Source organism: Zalophus californianus, chromosome 11 (genome assembly GCF_009762305.2).
Source record: "Zalophus californianus isolate mZalCal1 chromosome 11, mZalCal1.pri.v2, whole genome shotgun sequence".
In the NCBI taxonomy this organism is placed as follows: Eukaryota; Metazoa; Chordata; class Mammalia; order Carnivora; family Otariidae; genus Zalophus; species Zalophus californianus.
In genome coordinates, this window is record NC_045605.1 from 32645942 (window position 1) to 32663464 (window position 17523).

Consider the following 17523-nt stretch of genomic DNA (forward strand, 5'->3'; position numbering starts at 1 on the left):
ACACACATATGTGTAAACACATTTTACATGCATATTATATTTATTCACTTTCTGACAAAGCCGTGAAACTATGCTTATAACACAGTTAGCCACATTTTCTTACCTTTTACAGATACTGAGGCTATGATTTCAGCAGAACCAAAGACATTTTCCCCTTGGCAAACGTACTTTCCCTCATCTGATTTAGAAGCATTTAGGATCCGTAGACTTCCGTCTGGAAGAATAGCTATTCTGAAAATTATTAAAAAAGGTTTTTTCCTCTTTTACTGTAAATCAGCTAAGTGGTAAAAAATTCTGATGACGTCTGAAACCATCTCCAAGGTAATAATAAATAAGATAAAGGGATCACTGTGAAAATATGCAGGGATAGTAGAAATGTTTTACCCTTCAAGAAATTATGCAATAAACCCACTGAATATCTTCTTTTATTTAAAAGGGTTAGGGAGTTACAGGTTATTTTTCTTTTGACACTTTTTGACAGTTAATGTTAAAATGTGTGGGAAAAGGTGACCCTGAATTTGGTTATTAAAACTTATACTATAATAACACCCAGTGATATTTTAATATGAAGCTTGAGTATTTTACTTCGAACCCAGAGTGACCTCAAAAATCAAATATAAAAAGAAACAGCATAAAAACATAGAGGAAAACAAGTACAGAACATAAAATTAATTGTATACAGCCAAGAGATGATTTATCATGGTTTCTCTACAGTGCTACTAGTGCAGCAAGGGTATGAAAATGAGACCTGATACCTGATACCTGGGCTGCTCACACTGCACTTTTTAAATATAAAAACATGAAACCTGAGTTTGCATTTGGGCTTTTTAGAGACCTTTGTTAAAAGTGGACCTTGAGTCTTATATGAAGGTGAAAAATTAAAGCATTATTAAAAATTTTTAGAAGTTCAGTGAAAATGAGGTTGACATTTGGGATTACCATATTATCCTGTGTATTCATCATCCCAGAAATATATGGATTTCAAAGTTAATTAGTACTTTTGTTTTTTTCTCCCTTCTATGCTCCTGAAATATAACCCAATTTTTCACCAATGCATCAACCTTCTCAAGTAACCTGAAATGAAATAGAAGTGGCTGTTGTGGTTTATTTGATATGCCACTAGAGTTTGGACTGACTTTTAGGAAAGAGGAAGTAACATGTGTTTGGTAAGAACCAGTGGCCCTACTGAGCTTAAAATCCTAAAACTGGATTTCCCTAGTTCTGAAAAGAATAATTTATTCAATGGTAATATGATAATATTGTGCTATTTAAGAAAGAAGAATATGGGTTAACTATGGTTAGTCAACATCCTTCATGTTATTTTAAAATATGTATTCAATCTTGTCAATCACCCAGAACTGAGTTAATGAAAGCATTGAACCTTGTTACAATTGGATTAGATTCTATGTTGCTGACTATTGTTTATGAATTTATATTTGCATATTGTTGTCAGTAAAGATATGAGTTTAAAAACATCATACTCTTTTCAATATATATCAAAACTGCTTTACAACCTAAGAAGGAAGGCAAAATTAGAGGCAAGCCAAACTAGGAATAGAGAATTTGCTTTTATACTTTATGTCTAGGAGAGAAACTATCTTCAGACATTTGGAAAACACAGTGTCCTTAAAAGATATAATCTGGGAGGAGGAGTAAAATGGCAGAGGAGTAGGAGACCTAAATTTCGTCTGGTCCCGGGAATTCAGCTAGATAGGGATCAAACCATTCTGAACACCTACGAACTCAAAAGGAGATTGAAGAAAAGAATAGCAACAACTCTTTGAATAGAAAAGTGACCTCTTTCTGGAAGGTAGGACGTGCGGAGAATTGAATCTGAGGTGATATTCGGGAAGATAGATGGTGGGGGAGGGGGCCTCCATCAGCCGGCTACCAGCAAGTGATAGAGAAGAGGAGCACAAAATCAGAACTTGTAGAAGTCAGCTCTGCTGAGGGGTGTTGCTCCAGTGGCTAAGCGGGGGGGGTGGAACCCTCACTGGGACAGTGTGGTCTCAGGCCCTTTGGGGTTACAAAAAGACCAGGGGTGCCTGAGTGCGGCAGAGCTCCCAGGTATCGGAGCAGGGAAGTCGGTCACAGACAGAGTCAAGGAGTGCGCTCTCAGCTCAGGGTTGCTATAAAACATGATCTGCAGCACTGTTCTTCGAGCAGGGACCCAACAAGCAGCAGATCCAGGGAGACTCCCCTTCCCCCCCCGACCCCCCCCACCCCCTGAGAAGCGGTGCAGGAGTGCACCACAGGGATCTGCTGGGTTTGGAGACTCCAGAAGGGGTCGTGTGCCAGAGGTAGAAATGCTCGGTCATAGAGTGAGAAGGGAGTGTGGCCAGAGACCAGGGACACGGGAGTGATTGACTGCTTTTCCTGGGGACTCACTGAAGAGTGGGGCCCCGAGTTCTTCACTCCTGAGGGTAGAGATTGGGAAGCCACCATTTTCACTCTCATCCTCCAAAGCTGTACAGAAAGCTTGCAGGGAAAAAAAGCTATGGAGAGCAAACCCGAGCAGATTATGTAGCCCGGACCCCCGCAAGGGCTGGGCAATTCTGCCTCCGGCAAAGACATTCGAAAACCACTGCAACAGGACCCTTCACCAGAAGATCAGAAAGAATAGCCCGCCAAGACAAAATTTACTGATCAATGAGAACAGCAGAACTCCAGTGCTAGGGGAATACAGCACATAGAATTCATGGCTTTTTTTCCTATGATTCTTTAGTCTTTCAAAGTTAATTTTTTTTAATTTTCTTTTTCTATTTTTTTAATTTTTCTTTTTCCCTTTTTCAACCAACATCTTATCAATCCCTTTTTAAAAATTTTTTTTTTAGTTTTCATTTTTAGAGTCATATTCTCTCCCTTCACAATAGTTAACCTCATTTTTGATATATATATATATATATAAGTTGTTCTCTCTTTAAAATTTTAGGATACAGTTGCTTCTAACAGACCAAAATATACCCTAAATCTCTAGTGTATTGCTTTGTTCTGGTATTCTGCTTGATCACATTCTCTCCCTATTTATTTTAATTTCTCTTCTTTCTTTTTTTTCAACCAAGTTCTTATCAATTCCTTTTATAAAATCTTTCATAATTTTGATCTTTACAATCATATTCCATCCCTTCATCATATTTACCTTTATTTTTGTACGTATATAAGTTTTTCTTTCTTTAAAATTTTGGGAATCCCTTTCTTCTAACAGACCAAAATACACCCAAAATCTAGTGTGTGGCAATGATCTATACACCAGCCTGATCATATTTGATCATATTCTCTTTTTTTTGTCTTTTTCTTTTTTTTTTCTTTTTTCTTTCTTTCCCTTTCATTTCCCCCAGTTTCAGGTCTCTTCTGATTTCTCAGTGTATCTTTTTCTGGGGTTGTTGTTATCCTATTAGCATTTTGTACTCTCATTCATCTATTTTCCTTTGGACAAAAATGACAAGATGGAAGAAATCATCTCAAAAGAAAGAAAAAGACACAGTACCAACTGCCAGGGACCTAATCAATATAGACATTAGTAAGATGTCAGAACTGGAGTTCAGAATGACAATTATAAAGATACTAGCTGTGCTTGAAAAAAACATGGAAGATATAAGAGAAACCCTTTCTGGAGAAATGAAAGAACTAAAATCTAACCAAGTTGAAATCAAAAAGGCTATTAATGAGGTGCAAAAAAAAAAAAAAAATGGAGGCTCTAATTGCTAGGATAAATGAGACAGAAGAGAGAATTAGTGATATTGAAGACCAAATGATGGAAAATCAAGAAGCTGAGAAAAAGAGAGATAAACAACTACAGGATCAGGGGACAGAATTCGAGAGAAAAGTGATAACGTAAGATGAAACAATATTAGAATAATTGGGACCCCAGAAGAAGAAAAAAGAGAGAGGTGCAGAAGGTGCATTGGAACAAATGATAGGAAGAACTTCCCCCATTTGGGAAGGAAACAGGCATCAAAGTCCAGGAGGCACAGAGAACCACCCTCAAAGTAAAAAAAAAAAAAAAAAATAGGTCAACACCCAGGCATCTAACAGTAAAACTTATGAGTCTCAAAGACAAAGAGAAAATCCTGAAAGCAGCTCAGGAGAAGAGGTCTATAACCTACAGATGTAGAAACATTAGATTGGCAACAGACCTACCCACAGACACTTGGCAGGCCAGAAAGGACTGGCGTGATATATTCAGAGCACTAAATGAGAAAAATATGCAGCCGAGAATACTATATCCAGCTAAGCTGTCTCATTGAAAATAAAAGGAGAGATAAAAAGCTTCCAAGACAAACAAAAACTAAAGGAAACTGCAAACATGAAACCAGCCCTATAAGAAGTATTGAAAGGGGTCCTATAAGCAAAGAGAGAGTCTAAAAGTAATGTAGACCAAAAAGGAACAGAGACAATATACAGTAACAGTCCCCTTATAGGCAATACAATGGCACTAAATTCATATCTTTCATTAGTTACCCTGAATGTAAATGGGCTAAATGCTCTAATCAAAAGACACAGGGTATCAGATTGGATAAAAAAACAAGACCTATTGATATGCTGTCTGCAAGAGACTCATTTTAGACCCAAAGAAACCCCCAGATTGAAAGAGAGGGGGTGGAAAATCATTTACCATGCTAATGGACACCAAAAGAAAGCTGGGGTGGCAATTCTTATATCAGACAAACTAGATTTTAAACCAAAAACTATAAGAGATAAGGAAGGACACTATATCCTATTTAAAGGGTCTATCCAACAAGAAGATCTAAGAATTGTAAATATTTATGCGCCTAACATGGGAGCAGCCAATTATATAAGCCAATTAATAACAAAATCAAAGAAACATATCAACAACAATACAATAATAGTAGGGGACTTTAACACACTCCTCACTGAAATGGACAGATCATCTAAGGAAAAGATCAACAAGGAAATAAAGACTTTAAATGACACACTGGACCAAATGGACTTCACAGATATATTCAGAACATTCCATCCCAAAGCAAAAGAGTACACATTCTTCTCTAGTGCCCATGGAACATTCTCCAGAATTGATCACATCCTAGGCCACAAATCAGGTCTCAACCAGTACGAAAAGTTTGGGATCATTCCCCTCATAGTTTTGGACCACAGTGCTTTGAAACTAGAACTCAATCACAAAAGGAAAGCTGGAAAGAACTCAAATACATGGAGGCTAAAGAGCATCCTACTAAAGAATGAAAGCTTCAACTAGTAAATTAAAGAAGACTTTAAAAAAAACTTATAGAAACAAATGAAAATGAAAACACAACTGTTCACATCTTTGGGAAGCAGCAAAGGCAGTCCTAAGAGGAAAGTATATAGCAATACAAGCCTTTCTCAAGAAAGAAGAAAGGTCTCAAATACACAACCTAACCCTACACCTAAAGGAGCTTGAGAAACAACAGCAAATAAAGTGTAAACCCAGCAGGAGAAGAGAAATAATAAAGATCAGAGCAGAAATCAATGAAATAGAAACCAGGAGAACAGCAGAACAGATCAATGAAACTAGGACTCGTTCTTTGAAAGAATTAACAAGATTGATAAACCCCTGGCCAGACTTATCAAAAAGAAAAGAGAAATGTTCCAAATAAAAAAAATCATGAATGAAAGAGGAGCGATCACAACCAACACCGAAGAAATACAAACAATTATAAGAACATCTTAGGCGCAACTATATGCCAGCAAATTAGATAATCTGGAAGAAATGGATGCATTCCCAGAGATGTATAAACTACCAACGGAACCAAGAAGAAATAGAAAACCTGAACAGACCAATAACCACTAAGGAAATTGAAGCAGTAATCAAAAATCTCCCAAAAAACAAGAGCCCAAGGCTGGATGGCTTCCCAGCCGAATTTTACCAAATATTTAAAGAAGAATTAATACCTATTCTTCTGAAACTTTTCCAAAAAAGAGAAATGGAAGGAAAACTTCCAAACTCACTTTATGAGGCCACCATTACCTTGATCCCAAAGCCAGACAAAACCCATAAAAAGGAGAATTCCAGACCAGTATCCTTGATGAATATGGGTACAAAATTTCTCACCAAAATATCAGCCAATAAGATCCAACAGTACTTTAAAAGGATTATTCAACATGACCAAGTAGGATTTATTCCTGGGCTGCAAGGTTAGTTCAGCATCCGCAAACCAATGTGATAAAATACATTAACAAAAGAAAGAACAAGAACCATATGATCCTCTCAATAGATGCAGAAAAAGCATTTGACATAGTACAGCATCCTTTCTTGATCAAAACTCTTCAGAGTATAGGGATAGAGAGTACATACCTCAATATCATAAAAGCCATCTATGAGAAACCCACAACGAACATCATTCTCAATGGGGAAAAACTGAGGCCTTCCCCAAAAGGTCAGGAACACGGCGGGGATGTCCACTATCACCACTGCTTTTCTACATAGTATTAGAAGTCATAGCCACAGCAATCAGACAACAAAAAGAAATAAAAGGCATCCAAATCGGCAAAGAAGAAGTCATACTCTCACTCTTTCCAGATGATATGATAGTTTATGTGGAAAACCCAAAAGTCCCCACCCCAAAACCACTAGAACTCATACAGGAATTCAGTAAAGTGGCAGGATATATAATCAATGCACGGAAATCAGTGGCATTCCTATACACCAACAGCAAGACAGAAGAAGGAGAAATTAAGGAGTCGATCCTATTTACAATTGCACCCAACACCATAAGATACCTAGGAATAAACCTAACCAAAGAGGCAAAGAATCTGTACTCAGAAAACTCTAAAATACTCATGAAAGAAATTGAGGAAGACACAAAGAAATGGAAAAATGTTCCATGCTCATGGATTGGAAGAAAAAATATTGTGAAGATGTCAATGCTACCGAGAGCAATCTACACATTCAATGCCATCCCCAACAAAATACCAACCACTTTTTTCAAGGAAATGGAACAAATAATCCTAAAATGTGTATGGAACCAGAGAAGACCCCAAATAGCCAGAGGAATGTTGAAAAAGAAAAGCAAAGCTGTCGGTATCACTATTCTGGACTTCAAGCTCTATCACAAAGCTGTCATCATCAAGACAGTATGGTACTGGCACAAAAACAGACACATAGATCAATGGAACAGAATAGAGAGCCCAGAAATGGACCCCCAAGTCTATGGTCCACTCACCTCCAACAAAGCATGAAAGAATGTCCAGTGGAAAAAAGACAGTCTCTTCAACAAATGGTTTTGGGAAAATTGGACAGCTACATGCAGAAGAATGAACCTGGACCATTTCCTTATACCACACACAAAAATAGACTCCAAATGGTTGAAAGGCCTAAATGTGAGACAGGAGTCCGTCCAAGTCCTAGAGGAGAACAGAGGCAGCAGCCTCTTCGACCTCAGCCTCAGCAAGTTCTTCCTAGAAACATCACCACAGGCAAGAGAAGCAAGGGTGAAAATGAACTATTGGGACTTCATCCAGATAAAAATTTGCAGAGCAAAAGAAACAGTCCACAAAACCAAAAGACAACTCACAGAATAGGAGAAGATATTTACAAATGACATATCAGATATGGGGCTAATATCCAAAGTCTATAAAGAACTTTTCAAACTCAACACCGAAAGAACAAATGATCCAATCAACAAATCACGTCAAAAAGACTTGAACAGACATTTATCCAAAATAGACATCCAAATGACCAACAGACACATGAAAAAGCACTCAACATAGCTCAACATCAGGGAAATCCAAATCAAAATCTCAATGAGATACCACCTTACACAGTCAGAATGGCTAAAATTAACAAGTCAGGAAATGACAGATGTTGACGGGGATGCAGAAAAGGGGAACCCTCCCACGCTGTTGGTATGAATGCAAGCTGGTGCAGCCACTCTGGAAGACAGTATGGAGGTTTCTCATAAAGTTGAAAATAGAGTTACCCTCTGACCCAGCAATTGCACTACTGGGTATTTACCCCAAAGATACAAATGTAGTGCTCTGAAGAGGTACGTATACCCCAATGTTTATAGCTGCACTCTACACAATAGCCAAACTATGGAAAGAGCCAAGATGTCCATCGACAGATGAATGGATAAAGAAGAAGTGGTATATATATATATATATATATATATATATATATATATATATATATATATAATGGAATATTGTGCAGCCATCAAAAAATTAAATCTTGCCATTTGCAATGACTTGGATGGAACTAGAAGGTATTATGCTAAGTGAGAAAGACATGTATCATATGATCCCACTGATATGAGGAATTCTTAATCTCAGGAAACAAACTGAGGGTTGCTGGAGTGGTGGGGGTGGGAGGGATGGGGTGCCTGGGTGATAGACACTGGGGAGGGTATGTGCTATGGTGAGCGCTGTGAATTGTGTAAGACTGTTGAATCACAGATCTGTACCTCTGAAACAAATAATACATTATATGTTACAAAAAAAAAGAAGATAGTAGGAAGGGAAAAATGAAGGGGAGGGAAATCAGACGGGGAGATGAACCATGAGGGTCTATGGACTCTGAGAAACAAACTGAAGGTTCTAGAGGGGAGAGGGGAGGATTGGTTAGCCTGGAGATGGGTACTAAAGAGGGCACGTATTGAACAGAGCACTGGGTGTTATATGCAAACAATGAATCATGGAACACTATATCAAAAACTAATGATGTAATGTATGGTGATTAACATAACATAAAATTAAATTAAAAAAAGATACATAATTCATTCAAGATGGTAAATCCAAAATTGTGGTCATTAGATAGTGCTCATTTTGTATAAAAATTAAATATATTTATTCCACTTAAATTCCAAAGATACACATACTATAACTGGATATATTTGAAAGTAAAAATGTGCACCTTTTACAAACAAATAGGCCATATCTTATGAGAATTTTAAACTTTACTGAAATGTAGCTAAATTTTAATAATTTATTCAGATTACTAATATCTTAAAAAGTACCTGGATTTTACTGCTTGGCATAAATTCTAATCTAGCGGGTGGGAAATTTGGCTTAAAATTTACTTCCTTTTAAGAAATAAATATATCTTAAGACACTGGCAGTGTTTCAGCTCCTGATTTAAGATAGCTCCTTTCTCACTGACAGGAGGCAATATATTATACTCTCCTTAAAGATAGTTTATAACACCCCTGTACTTTAGGTCACTTGGGCGATGAAAAATTTTGAATACCATGGTGTTTTTTACCTGTCAAGTGGCAGTGTCATTTAACAAAAAGCCTGTCTACTGATTCAAGTTGTAAATCTTTATTGGATTAGCTCCAATATATTTTTTTTAATTTTAGAAAAAAAACACAAACAGATGAGACAGTGAATGTGATTTACATTATAATGTCTGGCTTTTACACATATAATTACTTAGATAACTGAATATTGAATTATTATTTTCCTGCAATTTCTTACCTCTTTGTCTCTCTTCTCTCCTATTCTATTATCATGTGTCTCCTACATTTGAAATTTTCAAATTTGGAGATGAATTCTGCTGAGAAGTCCTTGAAACTGAAGTAGTGTGTTAAAGCAGTGGTGAGGTAAAGGTCTCTTGGGAGTAGGGAGAGATTTTAGAAATGCAAACCAGCACTCTAGCATTTGGTAGTAAATCATGCTTTCTATATTTCTATCTCTAAACTTCTCCATGAGTTTCTGCCTAGCCCTGGAGATGTCTTGTTTCATATTTTCCACCAAATTACTGGATTTTTGCCTTGTTAATCTGCCCAATTCCACAGTCTATCTAAGATAGCACCGTGCTTATTCTTATCTTGCAAGGATTTATTGCTGACTTCTTGACGCCATCTTGATTTCCAAATTTCAGGACCATTTTCTGGAATTCCACTTCCATTTTTGGCTTACCTCTCAGAGACTTCGCATGCAGTTCTGGTTCTTCCAAGTAGACTGCTTGCCTGGAAATATTACCTATTTACCTTCTGCCATTTTAGAAATCATGCTCTGGCTTCCAGATTATATTTCTTTTTGGTATCATATCATAGTGCATATAATATTATATAACCATTAATCATTAATTAAGATTATATGCTTTAAAGTCAGAGAGGGTTGATTTCAAATCACTGCCATTGACTAGTATGTGTGTGACTTTAAGCAGTTAATTTCTTTCCTTATATATAAAATGTTATAATTATGTCTATCTAATTCTTCTGAAGTATTAACTAATTGATATATGTAAATTATTGTACTTTAGTAGTGTTGATAGCCATTAATTGAAAATGCACTCAAAAATATAAATAGCAAGAGGAGCAAGATTGTGGAGGAGTAGGAGACCTAAATTTCATCTGGTCCCAGGAATTCAGCTAGATAGGGATCAAATCATTCTGAACACCTACGAACTCAAGAGGAGATCGAAGAGAAGAATAGCAACAACTCTTTGAACAGAAAAGAGACCACTTTCTGGAAGGTAGGCTGTGAGGAGAAGTGAATCCGAGGTGATATTTGGGAAGATCGATGTGGGGAAGGGGGCCTCCGTCAGCCAGTTACTGGCAAGTGATAGAGCCACAGAGCACAAAATAAGAAATTTTAGAAGTCTGCTCTGCTGAGAGACATCGCACCAGTGGCTAAATGGGGGGTTGAACACTCGCTGAGACTGTGTGGTCTCAGGACCCTCAGGGTCACAGAAAGACCGGGGGTGCCTGAGTATGGCAGAGCTCCCAGGTATTGGAGCAAGGAAGCTGGCTGCAGAGACGGAGCCAAGGCATGGGCTCTCAGCTCGGGGTTTCCATAAACTGTGACCATGGTACAGTCAGGCCACTGCTTCTCCAGGAGGGACCCAACAAGTGGCAGATCCGGGGAGACTCCCCTTCTTCCCCCGGGAGGAGGGGCATGGAAGCCCACCACAGGAATCTTCTGGGATTGGAGACTCCACACGGGGTCATGTGCCAGAGATAGAAACGCTTGGTCACAGGTTGGGTGAGCACGGAGTGCAGCCAGAGACTGGGGAGATGGGAGTAAATGACTGCTTTTCTCTGGGGGCTCACTGAGGAGTGGGGGCCCAATTTCTTGGCTCCTACAGGGCAGAGATTTGGAGACCACCATTTTCACTCTCGCCCTCCAAAGCTGTATGGAAATTTTGCAGGGAACAAAAGCTCCCGAGAGCAAAACCGAGCAGATTACATAGCCCGGCCCGGCAAGGGTGGGGGCAATTCCACCTCCAGCAAAGATGTTTGAGAACCACGGCAACAGGCCCCTCCCCCAGAAATTCAGCAAGAACCACCAGCCAAGACCAAGTTTATTGATCAATGAGAACAGCAGAACTCCAGCGCTAGGGGAATACTGCACATAGATTTCAGGGTTTTTTTCCCATGATTCTTTAGAGTTTCAAAGTTAATTTTTTTTGAATTTTTCTTTTTTCCCTTTTTCAACCAACATCTTATCAATCACTTTTTTTAAAAAAAAATCTTTTTTAGTTTTGATTTTGAGAGTCATATTGCATCCCTTTAGAGTAGTTAACCTTATTTTTGGTATATATATATATGTTGTTCTCTCTTTAAAATTTTGGGATATAGTTTCTTCTAACAGACCAAAATATACCCTAAATATCTAGTGTATGGCTTTGTTCTAGTCTCCTGCCTGATCACATTCTCTGCCTTTTATTTTGTAAATCCTCTTCTTTCTTTTTTCAAACAAGTTCTTATCTTATTAATTCCTTTTATAAAATATTTTATAATTTTCATCTTTACAGTCATATTCCATCCCTTTATTGTATTTAGCCTTATTTTGGTACATATATAAGTTTCTCTTTCTTTAAAATTTTGGGAGGCCCTTTCTTCTAACAGATCAAAATATGCCCAAAATCTCGTGTGTGGCACTGATCCATGCACCAGCCAGACCATATTTGATCATATTCTGGTTTTTTGTTTGTTTGTTTGTTTGTTTTTATCTTTTTCTTTTTCTTTTCTTTATTCTTTCCCTTTCCCTTTCTTTTATCTTAAAAATATAAAAAGGAACAAGAGGCAGTACAGACTGCCAGGGACCTAATCAATATGGACATTAGTAAGATGTCGACTCTAGAGTTCAGAATGATGATTTTAAAAATACCAGCTGGGCTTGAAAAAAGCATGGAAGATATTGAAAAACCCTTTCTGGAGAAGTAAAAGAACTAAAATCTAACCAAGCAAAATCAAAAAGGCTATTAATGACGTGCAAACAAAAATGGAGGCTCTAACTGCTAGGATAAATGAGGCAGAGGAGAGAATTAGTGATATAGAAGACCAAATGATGGAAAATCAAGAAGCTGAGAAAAAGAGAGATAAACAACTACTGGAACATGAGGGCAGAATTTGAGAGATAAGTGTGATACCATAAGATGACACAATATTAGAATAATTGGGATCCCAGAAGAAGAAAAAAGAGAAGGTGTATTGGAGCAAATTATGGCAGAAAACTTCCCTAATTTGGGAAGGAAACAGGCCTCAAGATCCAGGAGGCACAGAGAACCCCATCAAAGTCAATTAAAATAGGTCAACACCCAGACGTCTAATAGTAAAACTTACAAGTCTCAGAAACAAAGAGAAAATTCTGAAAGCAGATCAGGACAAGAGGTCTGTAACCTACAGTGGTAGAAACATTAGATTGGCAACAGACTTATCCACAGAGACCTCGCAGGCTGAAAGGACTGGTATGGTATATACAGAGCACTAAATGAAAAAAATATGCAGCCAAGAATACTGTATCCAGCTAGGCTGTCATTGAAAATAGAAGGAGAGATAAAAAGCTTCCAGGACAAACAAAAACTAAAGGAATTTGTGAACACAAAACCAGCCATACAAGAAGTACTGAAAGGGGTCCTCTAAGCAAAAAGAGAGCCTAAAAGTAACATAGACCAGAAAGAAACAGAGACAACATACAGTAACAGTCACCTTACAGGCAATACAATGGCACTAAATTCATATCTTTCAACAGTTACCCTGAATGTAAATAGGCTAAATGCCCCAATCAAAAGACACAGGGTATCAGATTAAATAAAAAAAACAAGACCCATTGATATGCTGTCGGCAAGAGACTCATTTTAGACCCAAAGAAACCTCCAGATTGAAAGTGAGGGGGTGGAAAACAATTTACCATGTTAATGGACACCAAAAGAAAGCTGGGGTGGAAATCCTTGTATCAGACAAATTAGATTTTAAGCCAAAGACTATAATAGCAGATGAGGAAGGACAGTATATCCTACTTAAAGGGTCTATCCAACAAGAAGATCTAACAAAATATCTATGCCCCTAACATGGGAGCAGCCAATATATAAGCCAATAAATAACAAAAGCAAAGAAACACATTGACAACAAAACAGTAATATTGGGGGAAAATAACACCCCCCTCATTAAAATGGACAGATCATCTAAGGAAAAGATCAACAAGGAAATAAAGACTTTAAAAGACACACTGGTCCAGATGGACTTCACAGATATATTCAGAACATTCCATCCCAAAGCAACAGAATACACATTCTTCTCGAGTGCCCATGGCACATTCTTCAGAATGGATCACATCCTAGGTCACAAATCATGTCTCAACTGGTACCAAAAGATTGGGATCATTCCCTGCATATTTTCAGACCACATGGATGCAAAATTCTCACCAAACACTAGTCAATAGGATCCAACAGTACATTAAAGGATTATTCACCACAACCAAGTGGGATTTATCCCCGGGGCTGCAAGGTGGTTCAACATCCAAAAATCAATCACTGTGATACAATACTTTAATAAAAGAAAGAACAAGAAATATATGATCCTCTCAAAAGATGCAGAAAAAGCATTTGACATAGTACAGCATCCTTTCTTGATCAAAACGCTTCAGAGTATAGGGATAGAGAGTACATACCTCAATATCATAAAAGCCGTCTATTTAAAGCCCACAGCGAATGTCATTCTCAATAGGGAAAAACTGAAAGCTTTTCCCCTAAGGTCAGGAACATGGCAGGGATGTCCACTATCACCACTGCTATTCTACATATTATTAGAAGTCATAGCCACAGCAATTAGACAACAGAAATAAATAAAAGGCATATGAATCGGCAAAGAAGAAGTCAAACTCTCACTGTTTGTAGATGATATGATACTTCATGTGGAAAACCCAAAGTCCCCACCCCAAAACTGCTAGAACTCATACAGGAATTCAGTAAAGTGGCAGGATATAAAATCAAGGCACAGAAATCAGTGGCATTTCTATACACCAACAGCAAGACAGAAGAAGGAGAAATTAAGGAGTCGATCCTATTTACAATTGCACCCCACACCATAAGATACCTAGGAATAAATCTAACCAAAGAGGCAAAGAATCTGTACTCAGAAAACTCTAAAATACTCATGAAAGAAATTGAGGAAGACACAAAGAAATGGAAAAATGTTCCATGTTCATGGATTGGAAGAAAAAATATTGTGAAGATGTCAATGCTACTGAGAGCAATCTACACATTCAATGCCATCCCCAACAAAATACCAACCACTTTTTTCAAGGAAATGGAACAAATAATCCTAAAATGTGTATGGAACCAGAAAAGACCCCAAATAGCCAGAGGAATGTTGAAAAAGAAAAGCAAAGCTGTCGGTATCACTATTCTGGACTTCAAGCTCTATCACAAAGCTGTCATCATCAAGACAGTACAGTACTGGCACAAAAACAGACACATAGATCAATGGAACAGAATAGAGAGCCCAGAAATGGACCCCCAAGTCTATGGTCAACTCATCTTTGACAAAGCAGGAATGAATGTCCAATAGAAAAAATACAGTCTCTTCAACAAATGGTGTTGGGAAAATTGGACAGCCACATGCAGAAGAATGAACCTGGGCCATTTCCTTACACCACACACAAAAATAGACTCCAAATGGTTGAAAGACCTGAATGTGAGACAGGAGTCCGTCCAAATCCTAGAGGAGAACAGAGGCAGCAACCTCTTCGACCTCAGCCTCAGCAAGTTCTTCCTAGAATCATCGCCACAGGCAAGAGAAGCAAGGGTGAAAATGAACTATTGGGACTTCATTCAGATAAAAATTTTGCAGAGCAAAAGAAACAGTCCACAAAACCAAAAGACAAGTGACAGAATAGGAGAAAATATTTGCAAATGACATATCGATAAAGGGCTAGTATCCAAAATCTATAAAGAACTTATCAAACTCAACACCCAAAGAACAAATGATCCAATCAAGAAATAGCAGCAGACATGAACAGACATTTTTCCAAAGCAGACATCCAAATGACCAACGGACACTTGAAAAAGCGCTCAACATAGCTCGGCATCAGGGAAATCCAAATCAAAATCTCAATGAAATACTATCTCACACCAGTCAGAATGGCTAAAATTAACAAGTCAGGAAATGACAGATGTTAATGGGGATGCGGAGAAAGGGGAACCCTCCTACACTCTTGGTGGGAATGCAAGCTGGTGTAGCCACTCTGGAAGACAATATGGAGGTTTCTCATAAAGTTGAAAATAGAGTTACCCTCTGACCCAGCAATTACACTACTGGGTATTTACCCCAAAGATACAAATGTAGGGATCTGAAAGGGTATGTGCACCCCGATGTTTATAGCCACACTGTCCACAATAGCCAAACTATGGAAAGAACCAAGAAGTCCATCGAATGATGAATGGATAAAGAAGAAGCGGTGTATATATATATATATATATATATATATATATATATATATATATATATGTATATAATGGAATATTATGCAGCCATCAAAAGGAATGGAATCTTGCCATTTGCAATGACGTGGATGGAACTGGGGGGTATTATGCTGAGCAAAATAAGTCAGTCAGAGAAAGACATGTATCATATGATCTCACTGATAGGAGGAATTCTTAATCTTAGGAAACATACTGAGATTTGCTGGAGTGGTGGGGGGTGGGAGGGATGAGTTGGCTAGGTGGTAGGCATTGGGGAGTGTATGTGCTATGGTAAGCACTGTGAATTGTGTAGTAGTGTTGAATCATAGACCTGGACCCCTGAAACAAATAATACATTATATGTTAGAAAAGAAAAAAAGAAGAAGAAAGCAGGAAGGGAAAAATGAAGGGAGGGAAATCAGAGGTGGAGATGAACCATGAGAGACTATGGAGTCTGAGAAACATTCTGAGGGTTATATAGGGAGGGGATGGGGGATGGGTTAGCCTGGTGATGTGTATTAAAGTGAGCACTTACTGCATGGAGCACTGAGTGTTATGTGCAAACAATGAATCATGGAACACTACATCAAAAACTAATGATGTAATATATGGTGATTAACATAACATAATAAAAAAATAAAAATAAGTAAAATTTGTGTCAAATTTTAAAAGGAAAAGTAGAGAGTTGTAAACCTTAAGTATTTTGGGGTGTTCAGTAAGTCTTTTCTTGAGGACTAATTGAATGAGAACTGGAGGATGAGAGAAAGTTAACTAGGAGTTAAGTGTGGGAAAAGGAGAGGAAATAGCAATTGCAAGGGTTTTGAGGTGAGAAGGACCACAAACCCTTGAAGAACCAAATGGCCAATTATGATGGCCCCATATAAAAGGGGCTGGGAATGACCCAAGGTAAAACTGGAGAGGTACATGGGGGCAAGATCATGTAGGTCCTATTATAGTGTGGGAAACATTTGATCTTTATTTTATTGGCAATGGGAAGCTGCCATTAAAAAAATAGCTTTATTTAGCTGTGTAGGCATATAAGGAGCTCACATGTTTAAAGCAGATACTTTGAAAAGTTCTCACAAATGGATGCAGACACAAAACAATGACTACAATCAATATAGTCAACACATACCTCACCCTAACGTATCTCTGTGTTCCTTTTTATTCTCTCTCTTTAACCTCTTCTTTTTTTAAGATTTATTTATTTGAGAAAGAGAAAGATCGAGAGAGAGAGAGTGAACACAATTGGGGGAGGAAGGGATGAGAGAGAGCGAGAAGCAGTCTCCCCACTAACCAGGGACACCAATGTGTGGCTCGATCCCAAGACCCTGGGATCATTACCCAAGCTAAAGGCAGATGCTCAACCAACTGAGCCACCCAGGCACCCTTTCTCTCTAACCTCTTCTTATCATACCCCTATCACCAGACAACTACTGATCTACTTTCTGTCCCTGTAAGTTTGAGGTTTTACATTTTATATTAATTTTATATAATTTTTATAAACAAAATTTTATATAAACAAAATCATAACATTATATACTCCTTTTTGTTTAGTTTATTTCACACAGAAGAATTCAGTTAAGATAAAGTTGAGATTCATCTGTTTTGTGATGACCAATAATCCAATCCTTTTTATTGCTGAATAGTATTCCATTGTATGTATATACCACTACTTATTTATCCATTCACCTTCTGGTGGATATTTGGGTTATTTTCATCTTGTATCTATTACAAATAAAGCTGCTATCAATATTTGTGTTACAAGTATTTTATGGATATTTTGCTTTTATTTCTTTTGGATAGGTACTTAGGACTAATTACTGGATCATTGGCTTTATGTTTATGTTTATTTTTTAAAAGATTTTTATTTATCTGAGAGAGTGAGGGAGAGAAAA

General features: G+C 37.7%; 1 protein-coding gene across 1 annotated transcript in view; it reads right to left on the minus strand.

The window, feature by feature from the left end:
- Positions 1–17523, minus strand: part of CNTN5 (contactin 5) — a 1400310-nt gene that overhangs the window by 154266 nt on the left and 1228521 nt on the right. The window contains exon 16 of the mRNA XM_027581317.2: positions 104–231. Coding sequence (XP_027437118.1) covers positions 104–231 — 128 coding nt within the window. The remainder of the gene's footprint in view (positions 1–103; positions 232–17523) is intronic.